The following is a 19,936-nucleotide window of genomic DNA, read 5'->3' as shown; positions in this document are numbered from 1 at the left end:
CAAAAGTGACAAAAAAATAAATTAAAAAAAATAAAAGTTTTTATGGTTTATCCCCACAACTGCTTCCCATAAGCCCAGGTAGATGGTGGACAGTATAGAAGATGTGTTCTCTGATCCCCTCACGAAATAAACAGGCATATGGACAAATAAATGATGAAACAGCTAATACACTCCTTGGGAAAAAAGGTACCTTCTGTTATTTTATTTGACACAGTTTCCACAAATGTCCCTTATCTCAAATAACTCCAGAAGCTTTTGACTACAGATCTCTGGTCAAGGTGTAAACAGTGCACTGTATAATGTTATTACTTGTAGTATCCACAGTGGTATAAGGCTGCACAATCAGAGAACTTAATGATTAACATGAGCTTGACACCATGCATTCTGAAAATTGATCTGGGTTCCCACTGACTTATTCAGGTATCTAAAGCCTTTAAACATCTGCTGCAAGACCCTGATTTTATTCTCTTTCACCACAAATCTGCAGTAGTTTTTGTGGGGTTGTTTCAAAAATGAGCGTTAAATCTCAGTAATTTCAACTGAATTGTATTCCTTATTTGTAGAATAATCAGATCACTGACAGTATTGCTGTTTACAGCAAATGCACATAGGACCATATAATCAACATCTAATTAGCCCTACTTTATGTTATATTTGCTTAACATTAACTTTCTTAGAGCTGTAATTTTTTCCTTTAACCATTATAGCAGTTGCATTTTAATTACATTACTAACAAAAAGCTCATTAACGTCACATAATTGGCAGTGTTTCCAACAAAACCTGAACTAATTGAGTATTTTCTGAAGAGTTCCCATCAAAGTATAATTTAACCATTACAAACAGCTTGGCAACTACATTTACATAACGACGTCTGAGAAATGTTCTCATGTGCAGAAAATCAGATTTGATATTGCCATTAACAAAATGAAGGAAGCCGTTACATAGCAAATCACTTCTACATTTTAATTATTTTGGCTAAACCCCATGTTTTTGTCAAGGGTCGAATGAAATGCCTTGCTTTTCCACAAGCAACAACCAATATCTGGGAGTTAGGAAGCAGGTTGTTTTTCTTTCTTCCTTTCTTCCTTTCTTTCTTTCTCTCTTTCTTTCTCTCTTTCTTTCTTTCTTTCTTTGTGGGAATTCTACTCCACAATTTTTTCAGGTTATTTTGAACTTACTTGATAATAGCAGAGCTGAGATACTATGTTAGACAGACAACAGTTCTTATGCATTAGGCTAACTCAGAATTTTTTAAATGTGACCTTCTAAAATGGATCTCCAGCCAATTATCTTGTTCATATTCTTATATTATGACTGGACTCCTTTAATTACTAATTAAAAGAATATATGTGATCCAATCATTATTAGCCTCCAGAGTTTTTACAGGATGCTCTAAAATAATTTAACTGGAAACTAAACAAAGAAAGCCTGCATATTTCTTTGATTCTTTCCTCTCCAGTCTGGGATGAATGACATTAAAATTAACGTGAATGTTGAGGTGATGAGTAAAAACAGGTTGAAATGCCTAACATATTCTCAAACCAGGCATAAAAAAACACTGAGATAAAATAGGTATTGTGAATGCCCTGCTTCCACATTTAAACCTGAATACAGAACAAGGGCTTCAAATAAGAGCTGAATGTAATTTGAATAGAGCATTCAATAATTATCCATACTACAGCTTCAAATATTATGTTCCTATCTCTGCTTGGATTCTTTCCAATAAACTGGAAATATATATAAATTCTGAGAAACTAGTTCTTGTTAGGATGTTAATTAGTTACTTGCACTGCTTTCTTTGTCCCTGCCCATTTTACAGTTATAGTTAACAAATGTAATTATATTCATTTGGCAGCATGCCTTTGCAACGGACCACCTATCTTTGGAATGCCGAATGTAGTTTAAGCAAGATGGCAATAAATGCACATGCCATGTTACATTCTGATTTTATTTTTTGCTATCAAACAGGTGTTAAATGTGCCAAAACACGTATTAGCGTAACATCTGCTAATATACAATCTCAAAAATGGATGTAAATATCAAATTATAAACTTCAGAGATCCTCATATCAATTTACCTGAAAGTGATACAACCTGGGCACTACTATCACGGCATTCTCTCAGAGATGTATCAGATGACTTAGCATTCTCTGAGTAGCCTACCTATTCTGACAAAGAAAAACATTGTTTGAGGAAGTGGGTCATATGTGTGTAGAGATGTTTGCTGGAAAGTCCTGGAATTCCATGGTTCTGGTCAGTGTACCACTGAAAAACAAAGAAAAAGAAAGTCATAAAACACACATTCTCTCTTCAATTCTGCAATAATTAAAAAATGCAAGAACTTTATTGTATTACCATATGGAAGAAAATGCATGCCTCAAATAAATAACTTATTACATGCTCTGATAGGATAGGATAGAAGGGAATGATTTTCAACTGAAAGAAGGGAGTTTTAGGAAGTTTAGATGTTAGGAAGAAATTCTTTACTTGGAGTTGAGGCATTGGAACTGTTTGCCCAGAGAAGCTATGGTTGCCCCATCCCTGAATGCATTCAAGGCCAGGTTGGCTGGAGCCCTGGGCAGCCTGATCTAGTGGGCAGCAACCCTGCCCACAGCAGGGGTTGGAACTAGGCAGACTTTAAGATCCCTTCCAACCCAACTCATTCAATGATACTGTCAAGAGCAGAATTGTTCTGTCTGCCCATTTAAGGAGTAAGAGACACCTTTGGAATGTAAAGTCTGATTCCTTTATACTGATTGTATTAGCCACAATTTTAAAAGCAGACTGTTTTTTTTTGCCATGCTCCCCTGACTTCTGACTGTTCCGAAGCCTAACTGTTTTAAAATAATTTTTTCTGATTTTCAACCTCATTGTGTTTGTGAGCAGTTACTTCCATTTGTTCTTGTGTCAACTGTCTTTTAGCTTCAACTGCCTTCTTTTTTCCTCTGTAGTTGTCCTCCATTGTATTCACAGGCAGCAATCACATAGTTTTTCAGATTTTATTTTACTAGACTAATAATGTTTTGCTTTCATAAAGTAAGTCAACGATGTTCCCCAGATCATCCTAACACTATTTAAACTCCACTACAGCTGAACAATAATGACTGAAACTGCACACAGTATTCCATGTACTTTTCCAGATACTTGAGAAATGGCCCAGGTTTGCTAAGTATCAGTGAACTCAGGAAATGTTGAATTCATTTGTAGAAATATCAAGAACAGGGGGACCCATGTCTGATCCATGTTCAGGGTGTTCATGGACCTGGGAAAGTGGTCTGAAGCAGAAGGCTAATACGTTTGATAGCACACGGATACTTTTGTCACTAGTCTGGAGAAAGAAGGTGCAGAAGAATAGATTAATACACAGATCAATGCTACTTTTCCTCTGTCCATTCCTCATTTATATCCTCTAACTTCTTGCCTATGTGTTTTTCTGTTTGCCTGCATGTTCTTCCCCTGCCAAATCTTGTAGACAACTCATTTATTTTTTCATGTCCTCAATATATTACTTGGATACCTCATTCCCTTTTTTCTTTTTTCCACATTCTGCCTGTCACACACATGTAAAGTCAATATAGAATTCATCAGAATCACTGACAATTTTGACCCAGAAGCCAGCTCTTTCATCTTCCTTGCTTTTATTAGCTATCATCAAATTTTAGAAAGAGGTTGGATTCTCATTCTTCTCCCTGGCTCATTTTAAAAGCTTCTATGTTATACTAGATAAGAGAGAAGTTCTGTTAAAATCCAGAGAGAAGTTCGAGGGGAAGAGGAAACAAATCCTTTGAAGAATAAATGATTTGTAAACAGTAAAAAAAAAGCAGTAATAATTGCCAGATTTTGTTGAACTGGGTTCTTAAAAACATCAATAAATATCAGATAAAATTATTGATAAGGCTATAAACCACTGTTCAAATTGAAAAATAGTCTGTTATTTACCATTGCCTGGAAATCCACCTGTGCATTAACCAGAGCTTTTGCAATTTGTGCTGAGTTCTGAAAATGTACGTTATCTGAAAAAGGGAAAAAAAAAAAACACTGGCTGTTGAAATGTGTAAATACCACAAAGCATAAAATTCTAGTGCATTAAGTTGTGTCCACTGATTATCAAGCAATACAGTTGACATAACCAAGAATGAGCAAGCATCTAATAGTATGTTGTATGGAACTCTACCAAAGATCTAAGTACTGATCCTAATCAAAGGCACATAAAGATGCTTAATGTTTTTCAAACAAAGTGATTCTGGTTCTGTATTTGTACTACCATTTGCAAACCTCACCATCTGCTGTTCCATGAATGAGAAGATACTCAACGTTTTGGAAGTTCTTTGCTCTTGCCATCACAGTTGAATTCTGTTGAGAGGAGAAGTGAACAGTTCAGCAGCTTCAATGTAAACTACTAAGTCATGGAGCTGAAAGGCTTAAATTAGCCAGTGTAACAGCAATCAAACATTTGGACTGGCATAATAAAGACAGCAGTGACTTCATCTCAATCTGAGATTAATAGAAACTAAATACATTTATGGCCACTTCACAAAAAGCACAGTACCCACCATGTGTCATTCTCTGAACACTGTAATTCCTGGCTACACAGGGCAGCTCTGCAAGGGCAGTTTGATATTGAACATTGCTGCCATTTGGATTAGGCTGGAGAATAGACACTGAGAACATAGAAACATAGAATGGCTTAGGTTGGAAAGAACCTTAGAAATCATCTAGTTCCAAATCCCCTGTAGTGGGCAAAATTGCCACTCACTAGATCAGGTTGCCCAGGGCCTCATCCAACCTGGCCTTGAGCACCTCCGTTGATGGGATATCCACAGCTTCCCTGAGCAGCTCTGTGCCAGGGCCTCACCTCCCTCTGAGTAAAGAATTTCTTCCTAACATCTAACCTAAATCTCCCCTCTTTTAGTGTAAAGCCTTTCTGTCTTGTCCTATAAGACCACATAAAAAGTCTGTTTCCCCTTCCTGCTTGGTAAGCTCCTTTCAAGTTCTGTAAGATTGCAATGAAGTCTCCCCAGAAGCCTTTTCTTCTCCAGTCTGAACAAGTCCAGCTCCCTCAGCCTTTCTTCATAAGAGAGATGCTCCAGCCCTCTGATCATGATACAAAATCCTTAATAGAATACTTTCTCTAACTTCCCTGGGTTTATTTCAGGCTTGTCTGTATTGAGAGCTGGTATGTGCGCTGCTAGAGGAAGCTATAGACTTCTTATCAATGTGAAGAAAAGCAAAAATGCAATCTGTTCCTGTAGGGGAACACGTTCTGACTGTTTAGTCTGAAGACATTATTATCAGACAGCTAAACTGGCATGAAGCAGCTTGCATACCATAGCAAATATTACCAACCAAAACCTAGTAAACATCAACATTTTAACCTCTATCATGAGTTCTTTCCTAAGTTAATGATTTGCAGTGTCAAAACAGACAGATTTGTCCAATGAAAAAATAAGAATCCTACAATTTATCATACCTAGGACTGATAAATACAAAACCACGAGTAACTACAGATATGAATTCCATAGCAGCAGCTTTAGCTGCTATAGGGGTGCCTTTATATGAGCTGGCATCATTATTTTTTCACTATTCTGCTTATCCATGGAAGTGTGATTCAGGTTTAAGGCAAATGAAAAAGGAAGAATTCTCACCTTGTAGTGCTCAAGATTATCGGACTCTACAGGAAGACCCATAAACCGTTCTGTGTAGATAGACGCTGTGATATTAAAGAAAAAAAAAGCTATAGATAAAGAATCCAGATTGTGCCTCCAGTGACGCATAGAAAATTGAATGTTTATGTTAACTATATCTGTTCTGCTTGATTTCCTCATAATACAAAAAATATAATCATATTAAAAAATACGAAGGATAGTTAATACATCTCCTCCTAACAGTCCTTGCAGAAATAGTGGTTTGATACTCATCTGCAGAAAGAAGATTTTGTGGATAAATATAATTAACTGATGCTACTTTATGCTACTGTTTTGAATGCCTGAAGTCAGTTGAATGAGTCAAGTTGTTGAATAATTTCAGTGTGGTGGAAAGATCACACAGTCTACTGTTGAAAAAAAAAAATGCAGAACAGAATTCCAGACTGGGATGTGTATGAGTATTTACACTTAATATGGAAGAAATTTTTTTTTTCTTTTTCCTACTGATAAGAAATAAGAAATACTTATGGGGGAACAGGAAAAGATAGAGGCTTCCACTGAAAAAACATTACAATTGCTTTTCAGTCTTTGCCCAGTTCCTTTGTCTAACTACAATGAAGATTGTTAATGGATCTGAAAATAAAAACAAGCACAAATAACTGAACAGTATGTAACACCAAGATACCATTAGGAACAACTTCCTTTGAGCTGCCTGTATGTTTGTAATTTAACTGAGAGCAGTTATGAAAATCTGTGTAAAACTGATGTAACAGCTGTCACTACCAGAACATTATTTATAACTATCATTGAAAGAGTAACTGGCAAATATTGAGTTGTCAAGCTGCAGTATTATGAGAATTTTGTTTATTTATTGCAGTCTGGGCTTTTTGATGATGAAAAGCTGGCATCTTTCTCTCACATAATAGAAGTGGTGGCCATTGCAATTAGCAAGGAATTGAGGTTGGAAGGGACCTCTGGAGGTGATTTGGTCCTATCCCCCTCCTAATGCAGGGTCTTCTAGAATTGGTTGTTCAAGACTGTGTTGACCATATCCAGATGGCTTCTGATTATCTTCAGAGTGGGAGACTTCACAAACACTTAGGACGACCTGTGCCAGTGCTTTACCCACACAATAAATAAGTGTTTCCAGATTAACCTCCTGTGTTTGACTTTGTGCCCCTTGTCTCTTATCTGGGCGCCACTGAAAAGAGCCTGTCTCTATCCTCTTTGCACCTTCCCTTCACATATTTATATCCACTGATAACATTCCAAGTCTCCCTGTGCCTTCCTAAACAGAGAAGTAAGTCTCCTGAAGATAATTTCTAACAAACTAAGTGCAGAAAAACCTAAGTAGCTTGTCTTTTATCAAAATCCTTTATCGTTCAATGAAAACAGAAAATGTGCAATATCTGTTGTCAACACAGTGTCAAACAACCATATTGGGCTTGAGTTTTCAATAAAATAAACTCTTTCGGAATGGCTGGCATTTCTACAGCATTTTGAGCCAAATTCTCCACTCTCTTCTACCAGTATAGCTACAACAAGTCCACTGAGGTCAGCAAGAACAGCGTCATAATGACTAAGGGGAAGATTCAGCTTGTCAATTACTGAAGAAAAAAAGAGATAGATTCAGAATTTTAATAAAGCAGTCACATATTTAATGCTTTTAACTATACATTGTCCCTGAATGCTATTTGCCATATTATTGTTCAGCTGCTGCGTTAACTCTGACAGAAAATGGAGGTGAGGGGAGGGTTTTAGAAAAAAATTATGTTTCAAACTCTAATCTGTGCACCTAAAGTAAACCAAGACTATATTTAGAGGCTCTAGGAGCCAGTACATCCTCTGGCATTACAAATCTGCTTGGAGTCTCAGATATGTAGCATCCTGTAGTTTTACCCCTAACATAGCTCACAATAATATTAACATGTTCTGTTTGCCAAAACTCATGACTAATGACTTTGTTCTGTTTCCTTCCTTCCTTCCTTTGGGAGTACCTTTGCCTGTCTAGATTTTACAATGTGCTTTTAGCAAGATTCTTTAACACTCCTTGAAAACTCAAGTGAAGTGAGACTTTTGCAAAAATAGTGCTTAATGCCTGCATTCTAGAAATAATTTTGAGATCATGAGTGAAAATGTCTTCAAAAAATGTTCATGCCAGTAAAAACATGAAGGCTATGCTTCCTGTGTCATACAAATGTTTTCTCCTTTGTTTGCAAAACACCATAAATACAAGGAATGTCTGTTCTAGCAGTCAGGGAAGCAATCCTTTCCATTTAACCAAAATTTTTTCTCATAACCAAGACTTCTTAGCAAACGACCATATGCTAAGTAAATGTGTTCAAAGTGCTACATTTTGCTCACTGAAAACATGCATGGCACGATTCTTTTTTACACTAAGGTTCCTTTACACCATGCCAAAATCTAGCAGGTCTGCAAGTATGAGTATGCATCTGCTTTATTCATGCAGTACGGCCCTGAGATTATACTCCCAGGGCTTCTTCAGAACAGTTTGGAGTCAATAAACATTAAGAAAAATATGTCTTATAACACAACAACAGTGGGGGTGTGGCTGAGGAAAATCTAAAGGGTAAATATTTAAAAATAAAAAATAGGAATTCAGACATAACTGTGTCCTTCTCTTTTTCACTGCTTTTTGGAAGAAGCTTTGCAATCATCAGTGATAGTCAATCCTGACAGAGCTCATTTGCAGATGAAGTTGAAGCGCACTGTGACTACATTACAGGTAGAAAAGAAGTTCAGCTGTTTCTGAACTCAGTGATGCAATTTTAACAGGATTTTTTTTCAAGGAGAGCACTTCAGAGTATGGTGGTTTATTGAGAGGGCTTTACACCCTTACACTTACAGATGTGCATTTGGAATTGTGACAAAATCTGTTCCAAACTGTCAATTGCAGTCTGTTATTTTCAGTAAGGAAAATGTTAAACTTAAGGTCTTAAGAGTTTTATGTCTAGGTAATTGCAACGCCTTTAAGTTTCATATTGCCATTCTCTTGCAATGAATTCATTTAGAAAGTCATTAAATGCTGTTTCTCTTTCCAAGTCAGCTTTTATGACAAGTTTCCATACCGTAATATTCCCAGCTGGAAACAGGAGCCACAGCTATTCCACATTTAAATACTCCACTGCCAGATCCAAGTGCCAGAGAAGTTACATATCCACCATAGGACTAGGAAGAAATCAGAGACAGTTTAAAATTATTGTGAAGTACCATTTTGTTCTCCAGATCAAACTCATATAAACTATTTTCAAACTAAGTATTTTGCTTTAAATGCACAGAGGACGAAGCTTTTTTTTTTTTTTTTTTTTTTACATTTTGGTTTTAAATGAATCTGATGTAAGCCTCCTGGAAAAGACAAACAGTAAAAAGATGCATGGTCTTTCTGAATGATAATCAGAGGAAAATGAACATGTATAAAGACAAAAGTATTGGAAAGTGTTAATGAGTGGCTATCATAACAGTTTATTTTGTAAGCTTACTTGTTACTGCTGGTTAATCAATACTGATTTACCTGGAGAGTGAGTAGAAGTGGTAACTTGTCTGGCCTCCAGTTCCCTTTGGCATTCCTTACAGTACCATCCCTAATCCACAAGTCCCTTAGGCATTGCTTATCATCTTGCTCGCCTGCAATTCTGTTACACTAAAGATACTAAGCAGGCTAGGAAGCAGGGCTCCAGTAATGTTTGTGCATTCTTTATCTAGATATTCATGATGAACAATTGAGCCAGATGGCCTGAACAACTTAAAATTCTCTATAAGGGGGCTGTGTGACATTTACACTGCCCCTAAAGTTGTCTTAAGCCAACTCTTTCTGAGAGAGGAATAAAGAAGAATTATATGTAATTATACTACAGGATTATTTCCAGATAGATAAAAATAAAAAGATAAACCACTTACCCAGCCCCATATTGCTATTCGTTTCTCATCAATAAAACCCATTTCTATAAATTTCCTGTGGAAAAGAATATGATAGAAACAAATACATCATTGCAAAACAAAATTGTTAATGCTATAGCCAATCAGCAAAAAATATTTTCTCACTTTTTTCAAACATCGTACCAATTCCAGCGAATTGACAATCTGCATAGCAAACCTGATTTGTACAAAGCATTCAACTAACAGACATTTCAGAAGAAAGGAAGATTTTTTCAGCAATAAATAAAAATAGCCAAATGAATACTTCATTCACATAACAGTTTTTGCTCCAGAGGATAAAATGAGGACTCTAGACAACTGTCTTCTTGTAAAAAGTTGTTTTTTTCTTATACCTAGCATGTACCTGGATATATTGTCCTGACTCTCCAAACTGAGCTTCATACGTTAAGGAAAGGAAATTACTGGGTCAAGACTGAGAGAGAAACAAATAGGTTCAGATACATCCCAGGAGATATCAGCAGCTGTTAGCCTTATTTTACTAGGGCAAGCACAAATGACAGGCAATACCTAAAATATCCAATACAATCTGGGCGGAACCAAGTTAGATAAGCCAAAAAGTGATTCAGCTTTGTTATATTGCTGTCTTCACCCGTGGGGTTCCTCCTATAGTAAAAGCCCCTCCAAGATCTTCCCACTAAAGCATATGATTGATTTTCTCTAAAAATCTTGCATCTTAAACCATGTGTTAGATCAGGAAGATGGAATGCAATGCATTTAACTGAATAAAAATTTAGTCTAGGTGCTGACAGAAAATTGGGAAGTGTGAAGTCTGAGGTCATTTTTTCACAGCTTGTCTCAGCAAATTTTGCAACTGCAGAATCAGATTCCCTCTGTCTCTGGCATTTTATGTCCAAGTGACAATTCAGACTAATTTCCCTCTCTTTAAACATGTTGCTGCTAAAAGATTCAAGAAATACAATAAAATGATGTATTACATTGAAAAACTTAGCATGATAAACAGATATTCTGTTTCATTTATCACTGAACAAGATAATCGTGTTTATATCACTGAGGTGGAAAATGAATTAACACAAAGCAGGAACAGACATCCTCCTCACACACACTTACAAATGTAGACAGTGTTCTTAAGCAAGCAGAAAAGGCAGTGGGATCCTGGACTTCTACATCCAGTTTCTAACTACTAGTTACTACTAGGCCCATTAACTAGGGAAATGTTATTGAATACTTGGAATTTTATCCATGCTCTGATAGGACAAATTCAAGATCAAAACAAAGAATAAATTTCTTATTCCTGTACTAAAATTCTTACTCTCTTATTCTTGTGGGGTTCAAACTGAACACTTCTTTAAATGCTCACTTTAACACTGCTACTGCGTCTCTAAAGTTAACAGATAGACTTACTTTACAAAACCTCAGCTTTCTCTCCCCTCCAAAATCTCTGCTTAAGGACTTGTTTTACCTTTGGAACCTTTTAAGTGTTTCTATGCAGGTGTGTAGGTTGTGGGGAACAACTACCAGAGGACCTCAGACATTTTCTGTTTTTTATAAGTATTTTAAGACGGCATGGAAAAGAAGTTAATGGAAAAGCCAGTGTCAGGATTCAGTTTTCTTAAAAACTTCACTTCTGACTTTTAGCTAATAGCTATGGTCTATCACTGACTAAGATCACTGGATATTTGGCTAATTTTTATTGTGACTGAGGCAGGTTTCCCCTACAGGGAAGATTTGAGAATAATGGAAAATACGTTAGCTTACCTCTCACCACTGATGCTCATATTTCCTTAGGCCTCTGATGATGCCCTTACAGAATGAGAGTGCTGAGATCCAAATATGTACTTAGTAGTACATGGATGTAATACACCACACAAAACCACACTGATACCAAATACCTCACTAATATTTTATTTCTACAAGTTTCATACCTTATTTCCTGTAGACTTCAGCACTCCAGAAGAAAGATTCAGGAGTACATTTAATATGTCTTTTTTTTCCACGCTACTTTTTGTAGTTGTGTAAGTACAACAGTTTTATTGGGAGATATTCTACTTACTTCACAGCTGAGATTTGGTCCTCAACTTCATAGACTCCTAGTCTTCGATAAACTGCATGCAAAATCTTGTCACCTTGATAAGCTGTTCCTCTGCCATCTACTAGAGCAACAATAATTCCCTCTTTGCTTGCAAGATAGGTTATCCAGCTAATGCTAAAGGTGTGTTTTACATTCTGACTGCATGGTCCTCCATACCTAAAAGTAGAAATTAACACATTTTCAACTCAGATGTATAAATGAATACCAGATTCTGGACTATAGATAAATATAACTTACATTTTCTCTACAAGTATTTTGCTAAATGACTGTGGTTCAGAGAGTTCAGTAGGCAGAAACAGTACTACTAATATTTTCATATACTCATGAAATTTTACTTTCTTAAATTCATTTAAATCCTTAATGTCTTATGCCTAAGGCAAGTCCCATTTGTTTTAGATGAGACTAAGGGGCATGACATCAAGTATCCATCCTAAGGAGAATCCTTGGAAGAGCTAAGTTTCAATTTTTAATTCTTTCCAAATTCATAGGATATAGAAATAAGGTGTTAGAGCACTTTTTGATACTTTTTTTTCCCCCCCATCATTTGATCTTCACACGTATTACACATTAACAAAGAAAACAACAACATAAGTATAGCTCCTTATACTTTTTGGTCATTAGTAGACCTTTGTTTCAGTAGAGAATATCATGTGCTTGTGGGAGCTGTTGGCTGAACACATCCAACATAAATGAGCAATATGGAGACACTATTCACAACAGTGATCTAATACAAATTCTCATTTGACCTCTAGAATATAATTGACCTCATCTTCTGCTCTAAATTTCAGCCAAACATATTTAGATTTGTTGGACCTTTGGATCATCAAGGGATTAGGTTTTTTTTTTCCCCCACTCATAAGAAAATGAGGCAAGCTTTATATTTTCCATATTAGCAAATCTGAAATCAACACGTTCAAATTGCTTCAGGATAAACAGAAGCAGCAACAGAACTAGGAAATCCAAGCAATAAAATATATGCTTCTATTCTTTTTCTTTCTCTGAGGAACTAATCCTTGCCATGAAAAGATAAATATTGAAAACCTCATTGATTTCCATTAGGCTGAATTTTTATTCCAGAAATACATTAAACAAACAAACAAAATAAAAACAAAATAGCTCTTCTTTTGCATGATAAAATATTGCAAACATCTTAGGTTTCCTTAAATCATTATGTTTATGACAAAACAGCAAAATTGAAAGAAAGGAATTGTTACATACACCTGAATAAGCAGTGGGTACTTCTTGGATCTATCAAATTGTGGGGGTACAAGCATTTTGTACCACAAAGCTAGAAGAGACATATTAAAGTTACATCATTAATGGTTACATTGATTTCTCCAAGCACAATTCATAGTTTGATGCAATAGTAATGAAATAGTAATAGAAAATGAATCAGCACAAACGATTCATAACGCATAATGCATTAACTGTAAACTGCATAAACTGTAAAGCATAAACTGTAAACCACAAAACTCATACAAGCAGTTGTTTATACTGAACTGTTTAGAAATCGTTTCAAAAAATTAAGTGTCCATTTTTATAATTTAAATTATGCTATGTATAAAATTATGACTTCACCTAGCAGTAGGTTTCTAGTTTTCCAGATGTCTAAAGATACATAATTAGGAGTACAACTGTAATTAAGATTTTGAGAAATGAGTTTTGTAAACATTACACTGATTCACTACTATGGAATATTATTTGTAATGTTACTAAGAAAAACAACAGTGTATGCAAGTCAATATTAAGTCTAACACATAAATGGCAATTTATGTTTCACTTTTTATTACTACCATACTGTAATGTTTTTATCTGATATTTAAACACTACAGTGATATTGTTAAACATTTTTTTTAAATTGCATCATGAAGAAGAAATGTGTTTTAACTTTTATTTTATTAATGGGTACACTGAGGTACAGATAAAGCGGTCACTGTTAGAAAAGGCAAAACAAGGGTCTGATTTCCAATCTAACAGGCTAACAAGTTTGATCTACAAAAAGAGTATACTTACTATAACAAAATTAAGGCAAAATAAAAAAGTTAAGAATAAAGAATATAACAAAAATTTATAATTCTTACTTATACCATCCACTTCAAGTTTATTAATTTCTTCTTTTGGTAGTATGATCTCTTGCAAAGCAGATTGCAATTCCTGATTGTCTTCTAATATTCTGAGCTCTAAGGGAAATAAATATCCAAATTATTAATTAGTTTATTTGTAAATTTTGTTAAATGAGATTTGTTTTGTATTGTTAGAACAGTAAGAAAATCTGTGAAAATGTACAAGCAGAATGATGAAATCAGCTTAGACAGTTCAATTTGGGTTTGATCAAATAGCTATATAAAAGCAAGGCACTGGAGTCACAGTGCACAAATATTCCTTTGTATTTTATAGGATACACATTTTGCAATGCAAATAACTTCACACGCTTGCTGTGAATATTAGAGTTCTGGATGTTAGGAGAAAACTCTTTTTTCCTGCAGCACCTCCTCTCTTGCTTACCACAGTATTTTCAGTTTAGACTCTGAGGCTCTTAAGCAGCATGGTTAAGCCCATGTATCTTTGTGAATATCTTGTTTCTGGGCTAACAGAATATTCGGTCTCTGATGGGGCTGAAGCAAACTTGTACTTAACTACCTTATTGTATATTCCCACAGGGACGCTAGACACACCATATAGTTGTCCTTATTAATACATTGCTCCACACTTAGCAAGCTTCATTTATTGTTTTTTTTTTCTCCCCGGTATTTTACTATTTACTTTGTTTGAGGCACAATTTACTACTGTATAATTTTAAAATCACTACTTAAAATTTAGTTAGTTTCTAGTACAGAGTTTCTAGAGTGCAGAGCTATATATTATGAATTCACTGGGTATTATTTGTTCCCTTACACTTACTTCCAAGAGTACTGTATGTAATAGAAATCTGTGACTTTCATCTTTACTTTCAAAATGAAAGAGAACATTCTTTTAGAGTTCCCTTCCCTTTGTTACTTTACTTTTTTAGTTGTTTGCTTTTTTTAGTGGAAAGCACTTTTGGTTTCTGGAAACACTGACAGAAGTACTACTACTCTCAGCATGTCTTGAACTAGATTATGCTCAGAAAATGGCAGAAATACAACACTAGAACATTTTCTTTCAAAGTACTTCGACAATTTTTGCAGACTCATGTGAATTTTTATGGCTGAAATATCATCCTAGCTTTGGATACTCATGCAAACTCTGCTGATCTCGATTCCATCTTTCCTTTCAGATCTGAAACTTGCCCATTACAGTGAACTAATTGTAGTCATGCTGAAGGGAGCTTCCAGATTGGTCTATGTCACCTTAACAATGTGATTTCTACTAAAATTCATGAGAGATATATTTACAAAATGCTGCCAACTGCAATCAAAGTGATCCACAACCACTCTTTCAGAGCTTGCAATTCAATCCATGACAATTAGTTTTACATCACAGAAGAGACTATGAAAACAGTGGTCTTAACTAAGATTAATACACAGAAGGTCACATAAAAGGTCAAAGAAGAGCCTAAGAGTGAGGCATAATGAAACCAGTGCTAAAGATCCCTTAAATGAAACTGTTCTCTCCTGCAGAGAGGTTAGGAAATGCATATATATATTTAGGCTCTTGATACAAAAGGTTTGGGAGGGAAGGAGAAGGGAGGAGAAGGGAGGGGAAGGGAAGGGAGGGGACTGGTGGTTGGGGGGGTCAGAATGTCTCTTGCTGGAGTTTCAATTTTGCATAAATAAATACATCTCCTCTGAAACAGTTATTTTAATGGATATTTTTCACAATTCATCTGAAAGAGCTTTTGCTCTTCCCTGGTATCTGCTGATGGCTGAAGACCATCCAAATTCTAATTAGTACAGTACAATATCCCAAAGTACAAACTCTAAGTACTACATTGAAGCTTATTGTATAGGGTAGGACTGCTTCATTAAAAAAATCAGAAAATCTTGAGCTGTGAAAAGGGGTAGTTTTGAAGTCAGAGTAGCATATTCTACAAAGTTTTACTTAAAATTTGTTAGACAAAGAGTTGTCAATATTGACTGCATCTGTAGCATATGAACAGATATAAAGATGTCATAAATTTGTTAGACTCGGAAATGAAAATAAAAACATCAGTGTATTCATGGATGTTTGGATTTTGCTAATTAACAAAATTAGAAAGACAGCAGATATTTTAATTGCACTTATTCACATACAATATGAGAGGCTTCTTGGTCACAGTCCTAAATGCTGCATTAGAGGATCTGCATAGTGAAGATCAATGAGCAATACAATAGTCTAGAAATAGGACGAATATTTCCAGTACCTCTATCACTCTCGGTCTCAAAAAGAGTAGAAATAGGAATCCCAGGACCTGTCATAATAATGAAAAGAAGGTCATTTATAGTTTGAAGCAAGAATATGGTGATGAAGTATAGACTACATTAATATTGGTAACTGACAGGAATTAAAGACCTGAATACAGTCTTGTACCATTCTGAATCTTATCTACTGAATAGCTCTCTTCTCCTTACTGCACAAAATATGTAAGGTACTGTGTGTGTGTGTGTGTGTGTGTGTAGACTTACATAATATACCTGTATTGCTTAGTAAACATAATAAAAGTAACCTTGAATCTATTGGCAAACTCTTCCTCCACAGAGAAGAAGTGACATCTAGTTAATACCTGAGATGTGATTATATAAGATGATTCTGGAATTAACATTGTGAAACATTCTTCTGGGAACACGTCACATCATATTTGTGAAGGTGACTGGCTTTCATATGGTGATGACCTTACAGACTGTTCTGTGCAAGAATGATTGAAAGGTATTGTTATTAGCCACATTTGGTCTTCTGCTTAACACAGGTTCTAAAAACTGTTCAGCTAATCATTCAATGCAGAAGAACAGTAAACATCGTATGAAGAATGCAAAAGGAAAACCTTGGACAGTTATTCCCCCCACTTTTTTTAAATTGTAACTTCACTGATCTTTGATTAAAATGGATGAACTCATTACTCATGCTTCTGTGTTACAAGTGGTTTCAATAATCACACTTTTTGATGAATTTCTGCTATTAAAAATATTTTCAGGTAGCAAATATCCAGCATTTTTGTGGCTGACATAGATTTTAATCATTTCAATTGGGTAACACATTGTAATGGTTTCTCAGAGCTACCTTTGATTATATACATTGGAAATCAATCCGTTTCAAAATCCTGCTCTTGCTACTGCAAGAGCAACTTTGATGAGTCAGCTTAAAATCTGTTCTGTGCCATAGAGGATTTTCAAATATTTGTTTTTAATTCTAAAAATCCCAAGCTTTTGCAGAAAAATTTATAAAAGAAGTGAAAATATTTGTATTTTCTGAAAAAAATTTCCAAGCTTTTTGAACATGGCAAAATTTGTATAAATATTTTCTGGTTTCAGTGGATCTTCTATGATTCCTTGGGCAATTGTTTGTGTTGAGAGTTATTAACTATGGTTTTGATACATCTGACAGGATAATTGGTTATATGTTTGTTCCCATGCTATACATACCATAACAGATCAAGGCGTAATACTTAGAGCGTTCACTGAACCTCGCTGTATAATACTGGCATCTCTCTTTCCGTAAATTGCAAGTAATGCATAGTTTTCTGATAGGCTTACTTCCAATACTAATTCTAGGAGAAAAATAAAATACAACAATTATTAATTTTGCTACAGCTAACTTCATATGTGCCTGCCTCATGTTCTGGAACATAACGTACTTTGAAAACAGTTCCTTTTAAAAATAAATATTTTCCCTTTTTACTATTTTTTTCCTAACAGCATATTTAAACTTTAGATGGTATTTCTCAATTCTCAGATATAATGAGGTCATGATTTAATTAAAATAGCTTGAGAAATTGCATTTTAAACATTTTGAAACAAAATTCTGTTATTGAAAAATCCACACCCATCACCTAGTATCATTAAGTCAACATTGATAACACTTACTTGTAAATATTTCTTCTTCCTGGATAGCCTTCAAATTCATTGCTTGAGTAGAAACTGTGAATTAATTTAAATGTTAATAAATAATCCATTAAGTGATGACCTGTAAACCAGCATCAAGACAAAAAGAAGTCTTGGAAATTAACTTACACTTTCTCATATTGCTCCTCATGATGGAAGATTAAGCTAAGCCTACATGCCTTTCATCTTAGTAAATCTTTGTTCAAACTCTCATTAGATAATAAATACACCATATAAATAAGAGTTCTGTCTTAATTCTGAAGAGCTAATCACCTCAATTATGTAAGATATATCTAACTGTATAGTAAACTGAATGAGACCACAGCTCAAATTCAGTGAAATAAAATTGAAATAATTTCTATTTGTATGAAGGTTAACCAAATACTTTAAATTAAGTATTTCCAGATAAGACTCTCTAAAAGGGGCAATTGATAATAAACTGAAAGACTGAGGACAATTTGCAAAGAATCTACCAAAAATAAACCAAGTTTGCAAACCTGTATAATGCTTTTGCATATGAATTCGTTGTGGATGCATTCAGTTGGATGCAATACATTTATAGGTAGTTATAACTTGATGAGTTGACAAATGGCTGATATGTGTCAAAGATTAAGTACTGCTTTTATTGACAAAATACTCACAACCTATACTCTTCTGAGAGGTACTTACATTGCATCATTTGTTACTCTAAAAATATATATTGCCTCCCATTCTCCACTTGTAATTTGGATTGCTTTTTCCTGTGAAGCAAGATATGTAAATCACTGAATATAGTAAAATTATTTCACAAATTCACAGTACATTAAAGTAGAAAACTTTGATTGACTTACCACAGAGCCATTGATGTAATGTATATGCTTATAACCATTTTTGTCACTAAAAATTTTGTAGTATGAACTGCTGTCTGAGGTAAAATATGGTGCAGAAACAAAGAACTGAAACAAAAGAACATGGTAGATGAGATGTAAGAAAGAATGTCCAAGCTGTTTAACAGGTTATAGTCTTAAAATTAAAAATAACAAGACTCTATTTCAAAAGTTCTGATGGAATAATTTACTTCAGAAAAATGTTCACCCATGATATGTACTCTTATTCAGTGTAAATTACAATTTCTAACCTGGCATGTCAGCTTTTTTAAGCTGATAGTATAAATACCTAAAGTTGCCCACAAATACAGGATCTTTACTCGTAAAGTGAAATAATTTGCATACTCTGAATGATCTGCAGTTATTTAAGAATATTTAGAAGTGATTAAAAAAAAAAATTCTGAAAGAAACTAATATTTGTGAATAGTACCAGACTGGAATCCTGCGAATCACAGAGTTTAGCTGATTCACTGAACAAAAATGGCACTGAGTGAAATCAATATCCAGTCTATATTATTATACTAATGTTTAAGAACAGATTATTGCAGATAAAACCATTCAGATTTTACTTCCTTTCAAACCATCACCTCCTTACTAAGACTGTCAGCCGGTTACTGCAAGTTTTATTTTCAAAATATGAGAGCAGGATAATGACTCATAAACACTTCAAACAGCACCAAACAACCCTGAGTGAGTATGAATAATGCTAATACAAACTCAATTAGAACCTGCGACCAAAAGCAGGTCCTAATCAGGACAAAAATCTTTGAAATAAAGGCTAAAGCAGGAATTTATTTATACTTGTGTACAATTTCACTAATTGTATTAAAACCCTGTCATTATAACCTCTAGAGAAGAGGTGAAAAAAAGAAAGGGACCAAGGCACCAATCCATTTAAATGTGTAATTTTTACTTAAAAAAAAATCTCTTAAAGGATGGCATACTGAAAACTGGGGATCTCAGTTAAGACCACTGCAGGACATTTAGGCACAGCATGCAGTTCCCCATACTGAATTCCGTTAACTTCACCTGTCTGAGGAGTAACATAAGAATTAACACATTTTTAATCTCAGAAAGCTGGCATCCAACTACTATGCCTAACAAAACATATATCATAAACCACCTCAACCCTACTGTGCAATAGGTTAGAGGCAGTAGCGCTGTGTGACTCAGAATACTGCTTTGTCATTCAAAACACCACTGTGAAGATGCAGAAAGCTGTAAGTTCCCATTAAATCAAAAGAGTACAACAAGAAAACCTACTCCGCCTGCCCATCCTGTTTGACTCTCCTCTATGTGCTGCTGATTCTGAAAAACAAAATCAAATGTACACTTTTAAAGAAGTCTGTACATTGAAAATCAGATTATGATTAGATTAAATTAAATTAGATTTAAAAACTTCATCTAAAAAAAAGTCTATTGC

General features: G+C 34.9%; 1 protein-coding gene across 2 annotated transcripts in view; it reads right to left on the bottom strand.

The window, feature by feature from the left end:
• FAP (fibroblast activation protein alpha) overlaps positions 175 to 19,936 on the bottom strand; it is a 41,614-nt gene continuing 21,852 nt past the window's right edge. For both annotated transcript variants that reach the window (XM_021398587.1, XM_021398586.1), the window contains 15 exons: positions 19,777 to 19,821; positions 18,478 to 18,582; positions 18,317 to 18,387; positions 17,630 to 17,683; positions 17,189 to 17,313; positions 15,973 to 16,020; positions 13,733 to 13,831; positions 12,870 to 12,939; positions 11,613 to 11,807; positions 9,563 to 9,617; positions 8,734 to 8,833; positions 5,645 to 5,709; positions 4,280 to 4,352; positions 3,939 to 4,012; positions 175 to 2,264 (listed from right to left, as the gene is read on the bottom strand). In XM_021398587.1, coding sequence (XP_021254262.1) covers positions 2,163 to 2,264; positions 3,939 to 4,012; positions 4,280 to 4,352; positions 5,645 to 5,709; positions 8,734 to 8,833; positions 9,563 to 9,617; positions 11,613 to 11,807; positions 12,870 to 12,939; positions 13,733 to 13,831; positions 15,973 to 16,020; positions 17,189 to 17,313; positions 17,630 to 17,683; positions 18,317 to 18,387; positions 18,478 to 18,582; positions 19,777 to 19,821 — 1,281 coding nt within the window. In that variant the 3' untranslated portion in view covers positions 175 to 2,162. The remainder of the gene's footprint in view (positions 2,265 to 3,938; positions 4,013 to 4,279; positions 4,353 to 5,644; positions 5,710 to 8,733; positions 8,834 to 9,562; positions 9,618 to 11,612; positions 11,808 to 12,869; positions 12,940 to 13,732; positions 13,832 to 15,972; positions 16,021 to 17,188; positions 17,314 to 17,629; positions 17,684 to 18,316; positions 18,388 to 18,477; positions 18,583 to 19,776; positions 19,822 to 19,936) is intronic.

Source organism: Numida meleagris, chromosome 5 (assembly GCF_002078875.1).
Source record: "Numida meleagris isolate 19003 breed g44 Domestic line chromosome 5, NumMel1.0, whole genome shotgun sequence".
Classification (NCBI taxonomy): Eukaryota; Metazoa; Chordata; class Aves; order Galliformes; family Numididae; genus Numida; species Numida meleagris.
Note: the sequence above shows the minus strand (reverse complement) of the source record. Positions and strands in the feature narration are given on the sequence as shown.